Genomic DNA, 21,838 nt, shown 5'->3' with positions numbered 1-21,838 from the left:
AGTAACAATATTCCACGCCAGTTGTCGCAAGACCCCAGGTCACCCTTCTTGGGGATAGGGACGAGGATAGCATCAGACCAATCCTGTGGAACGCTGCCAGTCCCCCACACCACCCGTATCAGTTCATGCAACTTCGCAATCAGGGTAGGGCCACCGTACTTCAGCATCACCACAGATATCTTGGATCCGCCGCATGCTTTGCCACACTTCATCCCTCGCAATGCACGCCAAATCCCATCACACTCAGGCACGACACCAAGCTCCGTCATAACCGGCCGCTGCTCGATCGAGTCCACTACTTCCAAGTCGTAAGCACTGGCAATGTTCAGGAGGCCATCGAAATTATCACGCCACCTTCCACCGGTGGCCTCAGCCGTGTCACAGATCTCTCCTTGCTTGTTTCTGATAGCAGTTGCTGCACGGGGACGCATACCACCCAAGGTGGTCTTAATGTTACCGATTCACTGCCAACCGCTCTTCGCCGTCAAGCCAAACCATTCACAATCCTTTGCCTGTCTCAGCAGCCAGTCTCGCTTCAGCCTCCGCATGGTGCACCGCGCCGCACTACGAGATTTCTTGTACAAACCCAGATCACTGACCTTCCGCGTTGACATCCAGATTGAGTAACAACTGTCCCGATCACGGAGTACCGACTCGATCTCAGTGCGCTTGTCTGTAACCATTCTGGCTGTCGGCGCCTCTCCCGACCCAGGCAGTCGCTGGCAACGTTGATGGTGGTCATCCTGAGGGTACTCCACAACTCCTCGATGGACGGATTCGGGGTCCAAACCTTCTCCAGCTCGGCATCCATGCCCTTGGAGAATCTCTCACGCGCAACCTCCATATCCTCCGGAGCACGACTACGCAGGCGCGACACAGCAATGGGTTTCGATCAACCAACACCATTGCGGGAGACATGTGAACTGGGCATGGCACCTAGACGATATTTCATGCCTAGAAACTTATGGTCAGTGTCGCATTCCGCATTACGTATTACTTGGCAGTCCAAACACTGCGACCGATGTGCTTGTGGTATGATGCAATAATCAATACAGTGCGGGTGCTTGTAGCGTGGATGAAACCAGGTATGTTTATGGATTTCCTTCTTCTTGAATAATGTGTTGCATACAACAGCTCCATTTCTTGCCAAGAAATTGAGCAGCTCCTCTCCTGCTGAGTTCATACGACCAAAACCATGCTGCCCCCCGCACGTCACTCCACTCATCATCCACCTCGCCAACTCCAACTCTAGCATTGAAGTCACCAAGAATGCAATACTGGTCTGACTTTGGAACGCTGTCAATGAAGGTCTGCAAGCTGTCATAAAACGCAGTTTTTTCAGCGCGCGGTCTGGCGAACGTCGGTGCATATCCGACGGCGATGTGAATACACAACGGCGAACGGTTCCGTCCACACTCGAACTTGACCCTGGCGGAAATCAATCTCGAGCTGTGCCCCTTCCACACACACACACACACACACACACACACACACACACACACGCACACACACGCACACACACCCAAACACCCCCCCCCACACACACACACAAACACGCACCCCCCCCCCCCTCCACACACACAAGAACACACACTCACCCACACCCACCTACACACACCCACACGCACGCACGCACGCGCGCACACACACACACACACACACACACACACACGCACAAGAACACACACACACACAAATATACACACCAACCTGCGGGTGGTAAGATTCGTGTTCTTATCCCATACAAATGCAAGCACATCATAGCAATCGTCCGTCGACCATTAGTTCAGTAGCACTTACCAGAACAGACAAACCGTCCTTGGTCCAGATGCCCAGGTGTGCTGGTACCACCCTGATAGTCAACCAGAGTCCTGCCATTGTTCATGAAGAATCTTTCATGTTTGCCATTTTGAGCGAAGGCAGCAAGTGCGGAGAGGAGACACACACTTTTGCTCGGCGGCAAATAGAGTCCATAAGCGGAGCATGCCGCTGCTGCCTGCTCCGCCGTTCTCTTCTCAGCATACACCGAGTAGTCCGGCAACACCACAATGTATTCATCGCCCTTGCACTGGCCAATGTTACCATGCCAACCTAACACAAGGACGAAACACACCAGGAATGGGCAATGCATTCATTCTGTATTTCAGCTTACGTGTCCTGTCTTTCAATAAAGCATGAGAAAGGCGCCAACCAGTCCACCAATGTTTGCACTAAACCGTTATAAGGGGCTTGAAACATACTGCAGGGGAATGAAACCCTTGCACAGCGGAATGGAATCCTGGCACAAGTGATCGGAACCCTTACACAGAGGGTGAAGACAGCGCACCGCGGTATGGAACCTTACACAGGGGATGGAACCCTAGCACAGGGGTACGGAACCATTGCACAGGGGTATGGAATCCTTACACAGGGGTATGGAACAATTGCACAGGGGTATGGAGTCCTTACACAGGGTACGGAACAATTGCAAATGGGGTATGGAGTCCTTACACAGGGGTACAGAACCATTGCACAGGGGTATGGAGTCCTTACACAGGGGTACGGAACAATTGCACAGGGGAACCCTTGCACAGGGGTACGGAACCATTGCACAGGGGTACGGAACCATTGCACAGGGGTATGGAGTCCTTACACAGGGGTACGGAACCATTGCACAGGGGTACGGAACCATTGCACAGGGGTATGGAGTCCTTACACAGGGGTACGGAACCCTTGCACAGGGGTACGGAACCATTGCACAGGGGGAACCCTTGCAGAGGGGTATGGAACCATTGCACAGGGGTATGGAATCCTTACACAGGGGTACGGAACCATTGCACAGGGGTATGGAATCCTTACACAGGGGTACGGAACCATTGCACAGGGGTATGGAGTCCTTACACAGGGGTACGGAACCATTGCACAGGGGGGAACCCTTGCACAGGGGTACGGAACCATTGCACAGGGGTATGGAACCATTGCACAGGGGTACGGAACCATTGCACAGGGGTATGGAACCCTTGCACAGGGGAACCCTTGCACAGGGGTATGGAGTCCTTACACAGGCGGACAGAACCCTTGCACAGGGGGCGGAGCCCTTGTACAGCGGGCGGAACCCTTATACATCGGTATGACACCTTACACAGGGGTATGGAGCCCTTACACCGGACTGGGTATGAACTATGGAACCATAAAACAGAGGGGAATGGAACCATTACAAAGGGAAATGAATTCATTTTTCAGAGCACTGACAATGACACAAGAGAACTGCGCACTCCGATACACAATTTCCTGGGTTTATTCCTCTTGCCGAACTGCCGTCTGTGCATAAGCTTTTGCCAGTTGTATAGATCCATAAAATCCCGTAGACCCAGTTGGGTGTTGAATGTGCAGGACCCTATTGTGTTTTCTGCTATTTCCACTAAGAAATTGGTCCTGAAATCTCTGAAACCCTTTTCTGACCAAGATCTAGCTAGTCACTAGTTCTAACCAAAGTGAAGAAGATGGAAAAGCGATTGCTTGCCATTAATTATGAAGCTAAAATTGGTCAAATGCGCATGTGTAGCGTGCCGCAGTCTCTCGGAGGCAAAGATCCACAAGGGTCTCAGTGAACACACTGTTATTAATTAAACATTGAACTGAACTGAAATGTAACAGCATTTATACAGGCAGAATCCATACGCTAATGTACGGGGATACGCTAACGTACGGGGATACGCTTACGTGTGGGGATAAGGTAAAAATATACACTATACGCTATACGCTGTGAAAGTCACCAGCCTGCCAACGCTACACATGCATAGCACACAATGAACACCCAAGCGGGTCTACGGGATTCTGCGGGATTCCATGAATCTGTACAACTGACATAAGGTCTAGCGTCCGACCAGGACTAGCAAACTTGCTTGCCCAACTGTCATCAGCCGAACATAGGGGTAGAGCAAGCAGACATGGAATGCGGTGTGTGTACATTCTACAGACCTGGACACATATGCTATGACAACGCACAAACTGAACATGTACAGCGACCCTGGGACTGTGGCAAAGAAAGTGTCAGGGCAACTCCTGCCAGATTAATTTCTATGGCAACAGAAAACAATCCTTTAAATATTTTTCTTTCTTTTAAAATAGTGCCCAATTGCATATCGAAGAGAATTCGTGAGCACACATGCTCATTCCTTGGGCACTACAAATTCACAACTCACTTCATTTCACAGAATCATTTTCAACGTTTAAGCAAATTGCCATCATCAGGATGCAATATGAAGTGGAAGTCTGCCAAGGGGCGTTATACACTATTGTGTATCACAACGAAAATTCTCAGAGACCCCCTTGATTTAAGCTTCTGCCTTTGCTGGATTAAAATTTAATAAAAGGTTTTAACTCACCAGAAGGTGGCACAGAACCATGCTGCATTGCAATCTTCCTAGGGACAAGCGTCATGTCAGCCAGACTGAAGGAATTAATCCTATGAGATACGCTGTATGCTGCTAGTCAGGTATGATGAGTGAGAAACGCTGTATGCTGCTAGTCAGGTATGATGAGCGACTGCCCTTATTAGGATGGGGTCAGGATCGTACATTTAGACATTGTCATGGCAACAAGCATACATCATGGATGGATTGCAACGTACTTGTGCATGTTGGTCCAGAGAAGCCATGCGCACACAGGCAGATCAATTCATGAATTTGTACCAAACACCGGCTGTTTGATGAGCATTGATGAGAACCGGTTTCACAGCTGCCATCTGCAATGAGATAAAGAGAGAGAGAGAGAGAGAGAGAGAGAGAGAGAGAGAGAGAGAGAGAGAGAGAGAGAGAGAGAGAGAGAGAGAGAGAGAGCGAGAGAGAGAGAGAGAGAGAGAGAGAGAGAGAGAGAGAGAGAGAGAGAGAGAGAGAGAGAGAGAGAGAGAGAGAGAGAGAGAGAGAGAGAGAGAGAGAGAGAGAGAGAGAGAGAGAGAGAGAGAGAGAGAGAGAGAGAGAGAGAGAGAGAGAGCGAGACAGACAGACAGAGAGAGACAGAGAGAAAGAGAGAGAGATAGAGAGAGAAAGAAAAAGAGAGAAATTCAGAGACAGGCAATTTGTAATGCAGCAGCACTAGAGCAGCCTACCGAGAATGCTCAACAAGACGAATGTGGAGAAGCATAATACCCAGTGCTGTAGACAGCAAGCTTTTTCGGCCATAAGGGCCTCATCAGTACAGCTACGCGCTAAGTAGGCCGAACTACCATAGTTTCATAGAAGTGAAATTGATTTTGCTTTCTTTTCAAAGGTAACTTGCAGACTCCATCTGATGCGCTGCACGCCTAGTCCAGATGTCGCCTGTCTGGACCATCCATTCCACTTCTGAACATTCTCAGGAAACTCCGTGTCGCAGCCACAACTACTTCAACTGGCCGGCCCATCATCGTCAAGCTCGCACGGTGCGTCAGAGGGAGAAGGCGGAGGATCAGGTTTCTACTGACTACGTGGGTGGCGTCACTTCTCCAGACAGTAGTACGAGCAAGGTTGTGAAAGCAGGCTGCCAATGGTGAAAACATGTCTTTTGGGGTTGGTAATTTTTGGAGGCATGACGGAATGAAGAATAGTTTCTGTCAAGCACGTGCATGCTGTGCTTCATTCATCAACCGGCGGTGTGAGCATCTTGTCGAACTTCGTTCTCACACTTACTTGGGTGTCTAGTCCAAGCAGCTGGCAAGCAAAATGACAATTTTCTGGAATACATGTTTCACCCTAAGACATGTTTTAGCTGGCTGTGGCCTTGATATGGGATAACATGTGGCAAAAAAGATATGAAAGATTTGAAAGAGGCATGGTCACTTACCGTTTACGAATTGAACATGAATGCTGGTGTTTGACCGAGCATTGTGCAGAGCAGTGTAGAGATGCGGTCTATTGTATGCCGTCTTATTCTGTGCATTGTCTTCCATACACAGGTCGATGCGCGCTACCAAGGACCAGTCGGTCACTCCAGTGAAATCGGCATCCAGTGCAAACTGCAGCCCTCCTCCGCTGCTCGATACACGAGTAACAGATAGTCTCTGCACTACGGCTGCATTATCACCACCGCAGACCGACAGGTTTGACAGACCAGTGGCGGGAGAGGTAACTGCAAAGCTCAGCACGGCCACACGCACACGGGAATTCCCCTGCGCCGCGGCAGTGTATAGCGACCGAGGGTCGCGCAACTGCGGGACACCGCGTCGAAGAATCCGAACGGCGACCTTGCAAAACGGCTGATATGTCCACCTGCCAAAGTTTACGTCGATGACGCGCGGCTTGCCATAGGCTGCTGCAGACGCGCTACTCCAATAGTCCTGGTCTGATTGGGTGGCTATCACGTAGTCCGAGGATTTGGACGCTCTACTGCTGAATATCAGCTCCAAGTCACCAACAGCGGTTGGTTTGCCATCAGTATAAAACCAATTTAGAAACATCGAAATGGCGTTTGGATTCGGAGTAATATTGACCGGCGCCCGTATTCTGGCTAGGATAGTGTGCTTGGCGGAATCATCGGCCAAATACACGTTGGCTTCAGACTGCGGCTTGCACTCAGCAGACTCTGTGAACGCACAAGAAAAGAGAGCGAGCCCGAGATCAGACAACATGGGAAAACCTCAGGCTCCGTCTCATGGTAACTTCTCACATACTGTAAGACCAGATATTATAACGTCAATTAAAGTTAATGATCTCCGGATTTGTGTGGGTTAGCGAGGTCAAATTCTAACAAATTCTGTCTCAAAACCGACAAATGACTGTACAAGTCATGAACATAACATTTGAAGTCGTTATGTGCAAAACGATAATATATTATATATTATCGTTTTGCACATGACGACTTCAAATGTTGACGATTCTTTCAAATCCGTTATCTCGTTACAATGAAATGTTCGTTAAGGGAGCATCTCATAAGTTCGCATTTATTTTCTAAACGTAACGCATTTCGAAATGGGATAGGGGCATAGCGCCCTTTTCGAATAGAAAAATGACAGTTCGCACATTTTCTGGATGTGTACTACAGTCAAATCTGCTGTAGGCGACCAACTACCGTTAGCGACCGATTTTCCGTGCACCGACGGGTTCACATACAAATTGATCTGTCCAGAGCGACCATCTGCTGTGCGCGACCAGCGACCGCGATTTCATGCACGGTGGCTGCATTCAAATCTGCTGTAAGCGACCACGACCCACGTTCAGTCAGGTGCAAAACTGTACTTGCCAGTGCGCTGTCAACTGCAAGGTGTGAAAATGCGCTGTCTTGCAAGTGCGATCGACTGGCCCTGGCGCCATGGCCCTATATTCTATTGAATATGCAATAAAATGATATTAAAAATCACATTATTCTCGTCAATTTGAGTACATGGAAGCATAATTATATGCATGGCCGGTATGCCGGATTTACCATGCATCTGCCGTAAGAGACCATCTGCCGTAAGAGACCGCTTTTTCTTGCACCAAGGGGCGGTTGCTTACGACAGATTTGACTGTAGTGCATACTGTGCATGCAGTGCATGACATTGTGCTAGATCGCTTCAGCAAATGAGTGGGTTTAGGTGTAGATCTACCTGTGTTTGCAGATCAGCTAACCCTTGCACTGCATGCATGCAGACTACTCGGAGGTGTCAAATGTCACACAGGTATCATCAAACGGTGTGCAATGGTGTACCTGGCCAGCTCAAAGTCACAGTTTTTACTTTACAGTACAGTAGTTGTGGAGGAACTCTGGTTATGTGCGTGTACATGTACGATAACTTGTTCTCAAAAGATGACGGCACTCTAGAACGGGTAATTTTAGCGACTATCAATTTTAGCGTTTTCCCATTGTCAACGGGTTAGCGACGGTATATTCTAGCGATTTTCAGCGATTTTACTCACGGGTCACCAGTGCACTACTAATGTCTCAACGGATTAGCGACTTGAAACTTTAGCGAAAATGAGTAGATCGCTAAATTTGCTAGGGTTTTGACGTCGCTAAAATTACCCGCTCTACAGTACTTTGACATGCATGTCCATGGCCCATGCCATGGACATGCACAGAAAATGAGCGATAAGACTTTCGGATAGAGGGGGGAGGTAGGGGGGGGGGGGGGGGTGAAGTCTATTCGAAATGCGTTACGTTTACAAATAAAGTGCGAACTTATAGATGCTGCCTGTGACATTGCTGCTCTTACAGTAGGCATACATGTGAATACTCAATCTGCGGAGAGAACTGTTTCGTCCTTTGTGGCCTCATCAGCGCAGCACAGAGAAAATGAGGCCGAACCTGATAGCAATGAAACTTAATATTTCCCGAAGCCAGATTTAACCCAGGCCCGAACGTAACTTGCCAGAGTGCTCAAACTGACAAGTCAGTGAGCTCTGCTTAACACAAACAGCAGAGGCACCACCCCACATCAGAGTGCTCTCAACTCCTACAAGAGCAGAAGCGAAATACACAATGCTATGTGGGAGTTCTGGTGTGCCAGTGGGGGGGGGGGGGGGGGGGGGTGTTCAGTCCCACTTAATCTATGTATCTCTTAGCCTGTCAAACCCTATATATAGGGTTTTCAGCCGCACGTTCTATCTTGAGCTCTCTTGAGAGCCCACTTGGCTGCTATGGCAACTAGACGCCTGGGCCTACATACGTAGAATGTACGTACGGTTCTCTTGCTGAAGACCGTGATCATTTTGTTGCTGTTTTCTTCGAGTACGGTTAGTTTTAGTGCATCGCTGTCGTAACATTTTCTAGACCCTATATCTAGGGTTTGATTTTTCACGATGGAGGAAGAGCAACTTGAGTTAGTGGAGACGAACTCGGGCGATGAGAATGTTCCTGGCGACCTGGTGTCGACTCAGGATGATGATGTCGATGTTCCAGCAGCGTCGGATGCTCCTGAAGAAGAAGGCGAAGCATCAACAGCGGCTGTCGCAGCTGCCGCTCCCGCCATTGCCGTTTCTGCATCAGCTGATCCACACGTGGGTCGGAAGCAGCAAATGCGGCGACACTCGCGCACGTCGTAGGAGCGCTCCTGCTAACATCAATGGCAATGCAGTGAAAATATCAAAAAAAACCCAAGTGAAACTGTGTGTATTGTGTGCCCAGTTGTGAGGACTGATCAAACCCTTTCTTTAGGGGTCCTAACCCTATATATAGGGTCTTTATGTGTAGCGTTATGTCAAACCCTATATATAGGGTTTCCTGGTGACAGGCTAAGAGATAGAGTAAAAGCTGGTTTAAGCGACCACCCCACGGTGCAAGGAAAAGCGGTCGTTACAGGCAGGTGGTCTTTAGAACCAGGTCCCACAGTGTCTGTGTAGAACTGTTCGTGCATGGAAAAACGGTCGTAAAGAGCAGGCGGTCGCTAAAACGAGAGGTCGCTTAAACCAGGTTTTACTTCACTTTACTTGACATGTGTGTGTGTGTGTGTGTGTGTGTGTGTGTGTGTGTGTGTGTGTGTGTGTGTGTGTGTTTGTACCACGTGATACTCAGTGGCCCACGTACAGCCGTTTTCTGATTCACGACATGCCATGTATGGAGGCTCAGCCAGAATGTCGGTGAAAATCAGAATGGAGCACATTGTGAAAGCTGTGAGGGTGCTCAGCTGAAGAAGTTTTCAGAATGTGGGTGAAAATCAGAATGGAGCGCATTGTGCAAGCTGTGAGGGTGCCCAGCTGAAGGAGTTTCCGAAGCACGAAATCAAAAATTCGATGAGCTTCCCGAAGCTTCGTCTTTGGCCAAGTTTGGGCCCTTCGCTTCATGTTGCTGTTTGTTCCGTGCGACTGAAAACAACATTGGGAACGTGGGTCCATTGCATGAACTTTACGTGTATCAACCACGTTCCCGTATCCGTTACGTGGGACTAAACCTCCCCAGTGACCCTACACAGAGCAGCTTTAGAAAGACAGTACAAGCTTTGCTGAGTCACCTCCACTATCGTTCATGCGGTTAATTGGCAGCAAAGCTTATACTGTGACAGGGTGCGACAGAGCTCTCGGCCATTGAAGAAAATGTTGAGTCACCTCCACCATTACACTGCACTCTTAACCGACTAGACCCTCCTGCACACAACCATCACCACTGTGAGGACACTTCCGTAGATGATATTGATAACTTCTAATACTTATAACCCTGTTTGATAACAGTTTGTTCTATATTTTAATCATTCAACATCTACCTTCACTGATGAGTTATGTCTTACCGAAACAGCTGTCTGGAGGAGTTATCAATATCGTCTACCTCGGCGGACCTCGGTCTTTTACTCGGCCTATATTTCCCATATAGACCTCGTCTTGGTCAATATCCTATACCTAACACCACCAGTTACTAAACAATCAGCTCATGCGATAACATTGAACGTCACTGAGGGTTGGTTCACATAAGCAAAATCGGCGCCGCAAGACGCCGGCGGTGAGCCAGCTCCCGATCCGTTGCGCATACGGTTCGAGTACCAAATATACTACAATGCAGTACAGAATGTGCCCAAATGCTACGACAGGTTTGCCAATTGAAGCTTGAATCCGTTGTTTCTACAGTGGTTCAAGGTCTTTCGGTGATGGCCACTCGGTGCTACCTTTTACTGGAGATCAGGAAACTACTTCTACACATTTTATTGCAGTCTAGTAAGCAATGATGTTGAAATTATGCTTGCAAACGTTGATGAGGTCACAAGAACTTGCCAATGTATCCATCGTATTTTTTATTTGATTCAATTGTATTTACCTCATAAGTTGCACAACAGTCAAGCAGATCATCCGAGAAGGACGGGTTGGTATGCTGACTTATTTGCCACTTTGAAGCGACTACAAGAATTGCGAATGGACCTCCTCTCTAGCTTCGATTTAGGAAAATTTAGGACAAGTATTGGTTCCAAATTTTGACAAAGTCTGGCTCCAGGCACTGGCGATCACCGACGGTTCACAATCTACTTTTGGTCAAAATTCCACGAGATCAGCGCCGGGGCAGATCGCAAGAGTTGGGCACCGCCCAACTTTGCCGGCGATTCCTTGCGATTATTTACCTTATGATTTTGCTACGACTGCACTGCTTCACAAAATCGCAATGCGCAGGGAGAGGTTGCAAAAGGCCCACCGCCGGTGACTCCCAGCGCGTACCGGCGATATGTGAACCAACCCTTACAGACGGCGTTGACGTTCTTCAACTAACTGGCTAACAGCTCTAGCACATCTTGGATGCGCACTCCAACAGCCTTCCAACTTGGAAGGTTCTAAGTTGGAGAAAAAACACGAGGAGGGGAAGGTCAGCGCAACCAAGACAAGCACGAGCTGAAAGTCTCAGCTGTGAAGGACGTTGGCGGATGTTCATGCATGTCGATGACGATACTGGCAAGACCAACGGACAATACGGTCAAATCACGATTCAAGGACGCAAAGCAACATTTCACACAACTTGTGTGGTTTAAAGATGCGAAGATCAATAAAAGGGGAGTTTCTATAACTTAGAACCTTCCAAGTTGGAAGGCCGTTGGAGTGCGCATCCAAGATGTGCTAGAGCTGTTAGCCAGTTAGTTGTAGAACGTCAGTACCGTCGGTCAGTGTCGTGCAATGTTATTGCATGAGCTGATTGTTTAGTAACTGGTGGTGCTAGTGGACAATTATAGCGTAACTTGTAGTTTATTAGTCCTTTTTTTCTTTACTATACTTCCTCCGCGTCATCGAAATTGTCGCAGTTTGACTAGTGACTTGCCACTTGTTACTGACAACTCCATAGGCCAAACCATTCAAAACCTTTTACACAGTATGATAGTCTGAAGACTAGAGTAACGTTCGCGGACAGTTGGGCTGAGAGGTTTCATGCAGAGATGAAGTCCTCGTCGTAGCTGATGTCAATGGACGCAAAAATATCGTTCCGAAATATTTCAAGGAAGGTTGAAAGTTGGTCGCGCCTCATCTCAGACGCTTTGACTTTCTCCACAGGACAAGAGCTGCTATGCTTGTCGTCTGCTAGCTCTGGATGATTTCTACTTCACCCCCAACGAAGCCTAGTAAGAATAAACGATCGTTGCGAGGTCGGTTGATTACCGTCGGCGGAACCACCTCGATCTTGAAATGAACTTTTTTTAGCCGTGGCATGCCCATTTATTTTACCTGTGTGGTCACAGCTCATGCAGGTAAGTGTACTATCATCCAGCGCGCCCTCCTTTTCAGCATCACTGGTACGGCACCTGCACGTGCATCACTAGCACTTCGTGTAGAGTCTACACCAGAGTACGCGGCTCTTGCAGTTAAAATCGTGATTGTACTGAGTGTCTCAGCCAGAGCAACACATTTTATCGCCGTTGCATGCATTTAGTTTGCTGACCCCTCGATGTTTCTCCGAGCGCTGCTACTTGTTCCACGAAGTCATTCTCACCCCAGCTAAGGTAAAACAGTGATGAGGCTCGAGTGAATGGCCATAAGCACGAGAAATGTGCAGCCTGCAACGCCTGACTGATCTCAGCGAGTTGAAATTACCATCGCAGCGACATCAGCGAAGAAATTGCGTCTAGTTCAAAAATTTCAGATTCCAATAACAGAAAATAGAACTTTGCCGTTACCCTATACTGATGACTATCGCCTATGTCCGATTCTTTGCCTCTGATACGAGTGCTGGTGAGTAAATACCTCGTTTTATGTCAAAAGTCAAACTGCGACAATTTCGATGACGCGGGGGAAGTAAATTTATCCTGGGCTCTCCATCCGAGTCCATACTTGTATGTATGGATGTATGTGGGTGAATGCGGTAAGCGATCCACAACATGGCACGAAACAATGGCAATACTGGAAGCACATTAAACCGGCAGTAGCGACTAGATCTAGCAGCAGGCTACTGTAGCGACTAGATCTAGCAGCAGGCTACTGTAGCGACTAGATCTAGCAGCAGGCTACTGTAGCGACTAGATCTAGCAGCAGGCTACTGTAGCGACTAGATCTAGCAGCAGGCTACTGTAGCGACTAGATCTAGCAGCAGGCTACCGTAGCGACTAGATCTAGCAGCAGGCTACTGTAGCGACTAGATCTAGCAGCAGGCTACTGTAGCGACTAGATCTAGCAGCAGGCTACTGTAGCGACTAGATCTAGCAGCAGGCTACTGTAGCGACTAGATCTAGCAGCAGGCTACCGTAGCGACTAGATCTAGCAGCAGGCTACTGTAGCGACTAGATCTAGCAGCAGGCTACCGTAGCGACTAGATCTAGCAGCAGGCTACTGTAGCGACTAGATCTAGCAGCAGGCTACTGTAGCGACTAGATCTAGCAGCAGGCTACTGTAGCGACTAGATCTAGCAGCAGGCTACTGTAGCGACTAGATCTAGCAGCAGGCTACTGTAGCGACTAGATCTAGCAGCAGGCTACTGTAGCGACTAGATCTAGCAGCAGGCTACTGTAGCGACTAGATCTAGCAGCAGGCTACTGTAGCGACTAGATCTAGCAGCAGGCTACTGTAGCGACTAGATCTAGCAGCAGGCTACTGTAGCGACTAGATCTAGCAGCAGGCTACTGTAGCGACTAGATCTAGCAGCAGGCTACTGTAGCGACTAGATCTAGCAGCAGGCTACTGTAGCGACTAGATCTAGCAGCAGGCTACTCATAACTGTAGCCACTAGGTCTAGCAGTAGGCTACTGTAGCGACTAGATCACATCATGCGCACAGATCAGACTGAGCGAGTTATGGACCACTTGATATAGAAAAAACGTTTAGTTTGGAGCATGGCATTGCTCATCGAACTGAGGCTGGCCAGAAGCAACCCTTAAAACAAAAATACCGTTAGCCTCCTTCCACAAGCAGGTTTAACGCGAGACGTAATAATGATTTATAATTATTGCCTTGTGTGGTTTGTCTCTGGCCATTTTTAGCTCAGCAGAATTTAATACCAATGTGGTTGGACTTTGTGCACTCGGCTGGACCACTGCCTGTAATTGTGGCTCACAAAGATGTCACTACCTGACAAAATCAAGGCTTGAAAACTTTCGCAAGTGGCCATTGTCTTTTTATATACGTGGCGCACTGGCTAACAGACCTGCGCTCAGGGGGGTTTTAAAGCCATACAATGTGTCTCACCTTTGCACATCATCACCGTGGCCACATAAAAATAAGAAGTCACTTTGCCCACGTTCCCTGGTACCAGGCTGTATGAATAACCCATAAGTTGGGTTGCCAAGGACGGATACTGGATACCGAACAGTAGGTTGGCTTTCCTTGCAAACTCCAAGACGCACGTGTCTGCGTTAAGATCAGTGCCTGTTACGGAATCTGCAGGGCATCTCAGATCATGTAACTGCATGGAGTTGAGAGAAACAGAGCCCATTGGCTTAGTACCGTCTGCTGCTATGAAAAACTGTTTCCCGTTGCAAACCTTCGACAAAACTGTGCCCGTGTGTTGGTCAGCTGGTGGAGCACACAAAACAGAACATAATGAGACAAGGAGACAAGGGGAGAGAGTGACAGAAATAGATAGATAGATAGATAGATAGATAGAGAGAGAGAGAGAGAGAGAGAGAGAGAGAGAGAGAGAGAGAGAGAGGGAGAGAGAGAGAGAGAAATCAGAGAGAGAGAGAGAGAGAGAGAGAGACAGACAGGGAATTACGGTCAGTCAGGAGAACAATAGATACCATATAAGGCAGCCGCACCAAGCAATCGAGCTTTTGCCGAATGATATAACAGGTACAGATATAGGCTGTGTTTACGTGAGGCATTTCAACCCGGGTTTAGGTCGACTTCGGTGAAGTTTCAACCCGCCATGAACACAGACTGGTGCATTTACATGACACATTGCGCTTCGCCCAGGTTGAAATTTTGCCCCAGGTTGATTTCAACCGTCCCCTTGCGACGCAGTTGAAGGCTCTGGAAGCTGTCTGTATCAGTTTGCATAATCCTGTTCTTTGTAAACGAAAGAAGCATGTAGTCTCATTAAAGTTGTTCTCGTAGCTGGTTATCAGATGTGAACTTAGTGCTATTGTTGAGTATGAATTAGGACAACTGACGACATCTTCTCCAGACATTACAACGGACAACGGGAACAAGTTATTGGGAACGACATTTATTATAGATGACGAGACAAGAGACCAAGACGAACGGAACGACTACATTGAAGAGTGAGAGATTATGGAAGAGAGCGAGATTATTGAAGAGAGAGAGAGAGCTCGACTGAGAAAACAACGCAATATAAAGGGCCTGGGTAGCTATGGCAAACATGGGTGGCAAACATGGGCGCGCAAGTAGCTACCCAGGCCAACGGAACGAAAGGTGAGTATGACGTAGTACGGGTGCATGCAGGCCGGCCAGCTTAGGAAAGGTTAACCGGTTGTAGGTAAGATTGTACGGGAGGAGGTACCTAACATACCTCCCCTGAGCAAAAAAAAGAACCGCAACCTCGCCGGAAATATTAAGACGATGAGAAAAACACACACACACACACACACAACGCACGGATCTCACAAAAGTGTTATACTACATGGCCCAACTTCTGCGAAAACCAGGCTTAGGGTGAAAATCATTTTTTTGAGAAAAATGATGTTTTGTAAAAAGGTTGTGTCGCGTGGACGCTCGAGTGCAGTGAAGTGGAACCAAAGAGCATCTCGCTTGTTTGAAGAAGTAGCAGTCATGGCAGGAAGGGTTTCAGCAGTCAGGGAAGTCAAAGGGCTTCCGGTAAAATATTCCCTGCTACTCCTCTAGTCACAACGAAGAGTTTTTGAGCTGATCGAACGGATTCCATCTCCTTCACTCAGGGATGGCGAAATTTCTGCGCTAGCTGCTGCTTGCGGAAAATGGTGAAGAAATCGTCTCCAGTTAGAGTCGTGATGGCGATAGCGGGGAGAACCTGGACGACATCGACCCAGCCAATCGAAGTATGGAGATACTAGCTGTTTCTGGGCCTCACGCAAAGGGGACACGCGCAGCAGAGCTCATACATTTGCAGCAAGTTCACGAGGAAAAAGGCTAGAAGCGCAGTGGTGAAAACTATTTTGAATTGAAGTCCTTGGCCATGAAGTGCTACTGAATGCCAGGCGAACGAGCGAGCAGATCGAGAGGCCTCCACTCGAGACTTTCCTCGCTGGACAGCTAGCTGCAAGGGATTGTACGGCGTGCCGAGATTTCACTTGCTGGTCAGCACCAAGCAGACACTGCAGCATGTCAGCATACTATGCGCATACTACGAACAGTGGAACAGTTTGAAAGGCTGTGTTCTTGCTTGTTATTGAATAGTTGTACTAGATTCACCCTTCAAAAGGTGCCATCTCAACTGGAGTCGGGTTTCCTTGTGGTGTGTAGCGCCAGAGCATGCCAGTACATGTATGCAGCCCCAGAATGTGCTGAGTGAGGAGGAAACAAAATTCATGCAGAACTGTGCATGGCCACTGCAGCCTGCAGCACCAAGGGGCCACAACAAGCCTGCCCCCACATGCCTACCTTGTCATGTCACCTAAACAAAAATCATCCATGTCTCTTCCTTCACTCTGGTGGATCTCTCTTCATTTCTTTCCTGTGATAACAATTTTCTGGTTTTTTTTGGATTTTTTAACACAATACCCTGGTGTGTTTGAGATACTTTTAGTACCACTATGAGTCGACCCACACCTGTAATATTTTGTCTCCTGACCTCCCATGCCCGGTAGAAGCTGAAAATGGGACAAAGTCATTTTGTGAAATTTCACCCTAAGCCTGGTTTTCGCAGATTCTGGGCCACATGTTACATGCACTACAGTTTGTTCTGCTTCGCTGAATTGCATGGCTAAACAGCTTAGTTATGCACTTTTTTGCAACCAGAATGATAGAGCGTGGCTCACCAACGGACCCCTAATATTGATGGCTGGAAACACGCGCGCACACAAACACACTACAAAAATCACGAAATAAATAAACCGAAAATAAATTTGACGAAGTAGGACGCACGAATAAGAGAGAGAGAGAGAGAGAAATAATGAAAATAGCTGACCTGCATGACTTGGACGAGACGAGGTAGACATAGACAAGACGAGGTTGACAGAGACGAGATGAGACTGACGACGAGACAAATGCCGGGCGGTAGAGGACGAGGGTCGTGGGTTCCGAGCAATGGTCGGCCGCCAATGTTGAGTATGAATTAGGACGACATTGCGCGCCGACACCGCGCGCCGACACAGCACGACGACACAGCTCCACGACGAACACGGACAGGGGTGACGAATAAACAAGGACAGTCCAGCAGTGACGGGAGCAACACTACACGTAAATCATATCTCACGGTTGTGAGCTGCGGAGGCAGAACTCCGCGTCGAGAAACGTTGGGCGCCAGTGTTGGGTCCGAACAACATGCACTGTATCACCCAATGCTCCGTGTTTGCACTCAGTTAGTATATTTTTTAACACTATGTCACTATGTCCAGGCTCAAGCTGTACAGCTTGCTTGTGCTGCCTGTCCTCCTTTACAACTGTGAGACTTGGGGAGTAACCCAGGCAGTCTCTCAGCGACTGGACTGTTTTCACCGCCGACAGCTCAGAAACCTGGTGGGAGTGCGATATCCAGACAGAATTACGAATGATGATCTGTATTCCAGATGTGACTCGCAGCCACTGTCGGAGCTTGTTGCCAAGCGACGCCGTAGCCTCACTGGCCATGTGCTGAGGATGAGTGAGCAGTCACCCCTTGCCTTGCGATGTCCTGCTATTTTCAAGCGGGGTCACGTGGACGAAGGGGCCCGTCCCGCGGCTACTCTCCCTACCACCATCATGAAGGACCTGGCAGGGCACGACATTCCTTTGAAGAATGCCAGCGACCTAGAAGGAGCACGAGCATTTGCTGCAGACAAGTGGAAATGGAGATCAGACATTGTTTATGGATGAGTTTTTTGTTGACTGGAGACAGAAGCGGACTTGGCTTAATTTCAGTGTATTCTCATGCATTGTTCTTTGGCCTTTGTACGCGTGCTGTGGTATTATTATTATTATTATTATTATTTGGAAAGGATTGGGAGAACTTCATATTCAAAGGATCAGTCGGGGAAGTGAACTGCCTGAAAAGAGAAAAAACGCCAGACCCACCAGGACTCGAACCTGGGACCCTGCTTGTCATGAGCAATGCTCTAACCACTGAGCTATGGGACCAGGCTGAACCTAGAAGGCGCTGACAAGTCTTTCACTCCAAAGGCAGCTCACAACACGTGCCACACATACTGACTCACTTTCTTTCACCTCTGGTAGTTTCCAGAAACTGACGGTGGTTGGTCCCCTGGGGGAGGGAAAAAGACCCAAGTGCCATTATTATTAGTATTGTTATTATTATTTCCCGTTTGTCTCTTTCCCTCAAACTAGTGAAGATTATTATTATTATTATTATTATTTTTATTGTAGATGAGAAAAGGACATATGGATACGAGTTAAGAGTAACTCTCCATCACTGTAACATGATACTTTATACAGTCAGAAAGTGCAATAACTAGGCACAAAACTGACAGAGTACTGAACATTCGACGTCCTGACACCTAGCTTCAACACGTGTGAAACAACTTGTTTTGTAGTCAACTAGTCCATCACAATGTCATGCATGAGGAGTACTGTAGGAGTTTGGCTTTCGGCTTGTACAATTCGTTTTCGCAAAGCTTCCCTTTCTTTACTTATCTTTGATATTATTATGACCCACCCAAGTTGGGTGGTGTGCTGCTTTGCTGCTTCGAATTGTAGTTAGACCGCTTTGTCAAATATCGTACTGGTCTCGTCATCGTCCAGTAACAATCGACATACTTTGTTCCGTTGGGACTGTAGCTTTTGCTCGTTTTCGTTGCGCTTGCCTTCCCCTCTTTGGTCTTTCCATAACCTTGAACCTTCCAAGTTGGAAGGCTGTCGGTTAGCGCTACGGAGATGTGTTGAAGCTAGGTGTCAGGACGTCGAATGTTTCAGTACTCTGTCAGTTTTGTGCCTAGTTATTGCACTTTCTGACTGTATTAAGTATCATGTTACAGTGATGGAGAGTTACTCTTAACTCGTATCCATATGTTCTTTTCTCATCTACATTTATTTATGGCTCAACATCCCAGTTTCATATTATTATTATTATTATTATTTTTAGGAAATTAGAGGCCACATGCCACCTACTGCTCTTTTCTCTCCGAAACTCAACACTTCCAAGCCAGATATGAAAGAAAGAAAAAATCATCAGTCACACCACCGGGACTCGAACCAGGGACCTTGCTATTCGCGAGCAATGCTCTAACCAACTGAGCTACAGTATGACTCTTATCCACAGTGATGGTAAATCTATCCTTCTTCGATCAATTCATATCTGGCTTGCATCGTGTTGAGTTTCGGAGAGGAAAGAGCAGTAGGTGGCATGTGGCCTCTAATTTCCTAAAAACTTTGAAATTCTCCGTGAAGTCCAAATTTGAAATTGCAATTTGTATTTGCTCGCAGTGGACATAGTTTGATGCGCTCCCCATGATATCAAGCGAATGGCCGAGGGCCCTCTTGATTGGTGTGAGTTGCCAGCATGATGCAAGCCAGATATGAATTGATCGAAGAAGGATAGATTTACCATCACTGTGGATAAGAGTCATACTGTAGCTCAGTTGGTTAGAGCTTGGTCCCTGGTTCGAGTCCCGGTGGTGTGACTGATGATTTTTTTTCTTTCTTTCATATCTGGCTTGCAAGTGTTGAGTTTCGGAGAGAAAAGAGCAGTAGGTGGCATGTGGCCTCTAATTTCCTAAAAACTTTGAAATTCTCCGTGAAGTCCAAATTTGAAATGGCAATTTGTATTTGCTCGCAGTGGACATAGTTTGATGCGCTCCCCATGATATCAAGCGAATGGCCGAGGGCCCTCTTGATTGGTGTGAGTTGCCAGCATGATGCAAGCCAGATATGAATTAATCGAAGAAGTATAGATTTACCATCACTGTGGATAAGAGTCATACTGTAGCTCAGTTGGTTAGAGCATTGCTCGCGAATAGCAAGGTCCCTGGTTCGAGTCCCGGTGGTGTGACTGATGATTTTTCCTTTCTTTCATATCTGGCTTGCAAGTGTTGAGTTTCGGAGAGAAAAGAGCAGTAGGTGGCATGTGGCCTCTAATTTCCTAAAAACTTTGAAATTCTCCGTGAAGTCCAAATTTGAAATGGCAATTTGTATTTGCTCGCAGTGGACATAGTTTGATGCGCTCCCCATGATATCAAGCGAATGGCCGAGGGCCCTCTTGATTGGTGTGAGTTGCCAGCATGATGCAAGCCAGATATGAATTAATCGAAGAAGTATAGATTTACCATCACTGTGGATAAGAGTCATACTGTAGCTCAGTTGGTTAGAGCATTGCTCGCGAATAGCAAGGTCCCTGGTTCGAGTCCCGGTGGTGTGACTGATGATTTTTCCTTTCTTTCATATCTGGCTTGCAAGTGTTGAGTTTCGGAGAGAAAAGAGCAGTAGGTGGCATGTGGCCTCTAATTTCCTAAAAACTTTGAAATTCTCCGTGAAGTCCAAATTTGAAATTGCAATTTGTATTTGCTCGCAGTGGACATAGTTTGATGCGCTCCCCATGATATCAAGCGAATGGCCGAGGGCCCTCTTGATTGGTGTGGGTTGCCAGCATGATGCAAGCCAGATATGAATTGATCGAAGAAGGATAGATTTACCATCACTGTGGATAAGAGTCATACTGTAGCTCAGTTGGTTAGAGCATTGCTCGCGAATAGCAAGGTCCCTGGTTCGAGTCCCGGTGGTGTGACTGATGATTTTTTCTTTCTTTCATATCTGGCTTGCAAGTGTTGAGTTTCGGAGAGAAAAGAGCAGTAGGTGGCATGTGGCCTCTAATTTCCTAAAAACTTTGAAATTCTCCGTGAAGTCCAAATTTGAAATTGCAATTTGTATTTGCTCGCAGTGGACATAGTTTGATGCGCTCCCCATGATATCAAGCGAATGGTCGAGGGCCCTCTTGATTGGTGTGAGTTGCCAGCATGAGGTGCCTGATTGACCACTCCAGATCCATACTCAAACCACCAGGGCCCAGAATGCCAGATTCACTGAGATTGGTTAGAATGCTTCCAAGCTTATCAGGGTTGGAATTACTACAAGACGAAGAAGGCGTCTCCATTGTGAAGTGACTTTGCTCTGTTTCAGGCACTCCAACAGCCGGTCCATCCACAGTAGGCGTTGATCTACTGGGAGCAAAGTCGCCCTCCACAGGTGGCTGAGGTCCTGCCAGGCCATAAACAGCCTGTGGACGCACGCAGGCCACTGGACTACCCACAGAGTGTGCATAGACAGATTCAATACATGATGCATCATCACCCGCAGTGCTGGAGTACTCAGTACATGAAGGCAGAGGCCCAGCAGCAAACACACGGAGTAAGCTCGGTGGAACGCCGGCGCACGTGTCAAGGCCATTGTTTACTAGCACACTGGGAACAGAGTCAACGGAATCGGTGCAGGCGGAATATTCTACATGATCACGTGCAAGAGAGGCTGGCGGTTCGCTGTCAGTGTCAGTGAAACAGGCGCCAGGACCATCAGGTAACCCAGCAGCCGAATCCAGGGAAACAGCGCCGGTGGAAGACGCACTGACAGATTCAGGACCTTGACTAGTCGTAGCAGGCAACTGGACCACACAGCCAAAGCGCGTCATGAACTCAACAGGCAACTCGCCACGCTGCACCAACTGACGGGCTATCTCCTCCTGCTCCACCGATGTAAGGTATTTTTTGATAATTAGCGAAATTTGACCAGCCAAGTTCTGCTCCGAGATAATATCATCCGGTCGACGCTGTATCCATAGGTCAAGTTGACACTTCCGGTGACCCGCCTTCTGTGGCCATACAGCCAGAAAATGGCACTCCAAAGCAATACGGTTGTCGGAACCAGACCATTTCCTGCGAGGTGGCATACACCAGTTCACTAAAAAACAAGACAAGACCTTCTCTTTGCTGAGACCT

At 47.8% G+C, this 21,838-nt stretch overlaps 1 protein-coding gene across 1 annotated transcript; it reads right to left on the bottom strand.

The window, feature by feature from the left end:
* Positions 1–2,300: 2,300 nt before the first annotated feature.
* On the bottom strand, positions 2,301–14,259 carry LOC135827914 (uncharacterized). Its single transcript, XM_065340351.1, has 4 exons — positions 14,013–14,259; positions 5,803–6,540; positions 2,633–2,749; positions 2,301–2,359 (listed from the first exon to the last, which is right to left on the bottom strand). The coding sequence occupies exons 1-4, from the start codon at positions 14,257–14,259 to the stop codon at positions 2,301–2,303; spliced, it is 1,161 nt and encodes a 386-aa protein (XP_065196423.1).
* Between the last annotated feature and the right edge of the window lie 7,579 nt (positions 14,260–21,838).

This window comes from Sycon ciliatum, chromosome 12, assembly GCF_964019385.1.
Source record: "Sycon ciliatum chromosome 12, ocSycCili1.1, whole genome shotgun sequence".
In the NCBI taxonomy this organism is placed as follows: domain Eukaryota; kingdom Metazoa; phylum Porifera; class Calcarea; order Leucosolenida; family Sycettidae; genus Sycon; species Sycon ciliatum.
Note: the sequence above shows the minus strand (reverse complement) of the source record. Positions and strands in the feature narration are given on the sequence as shown.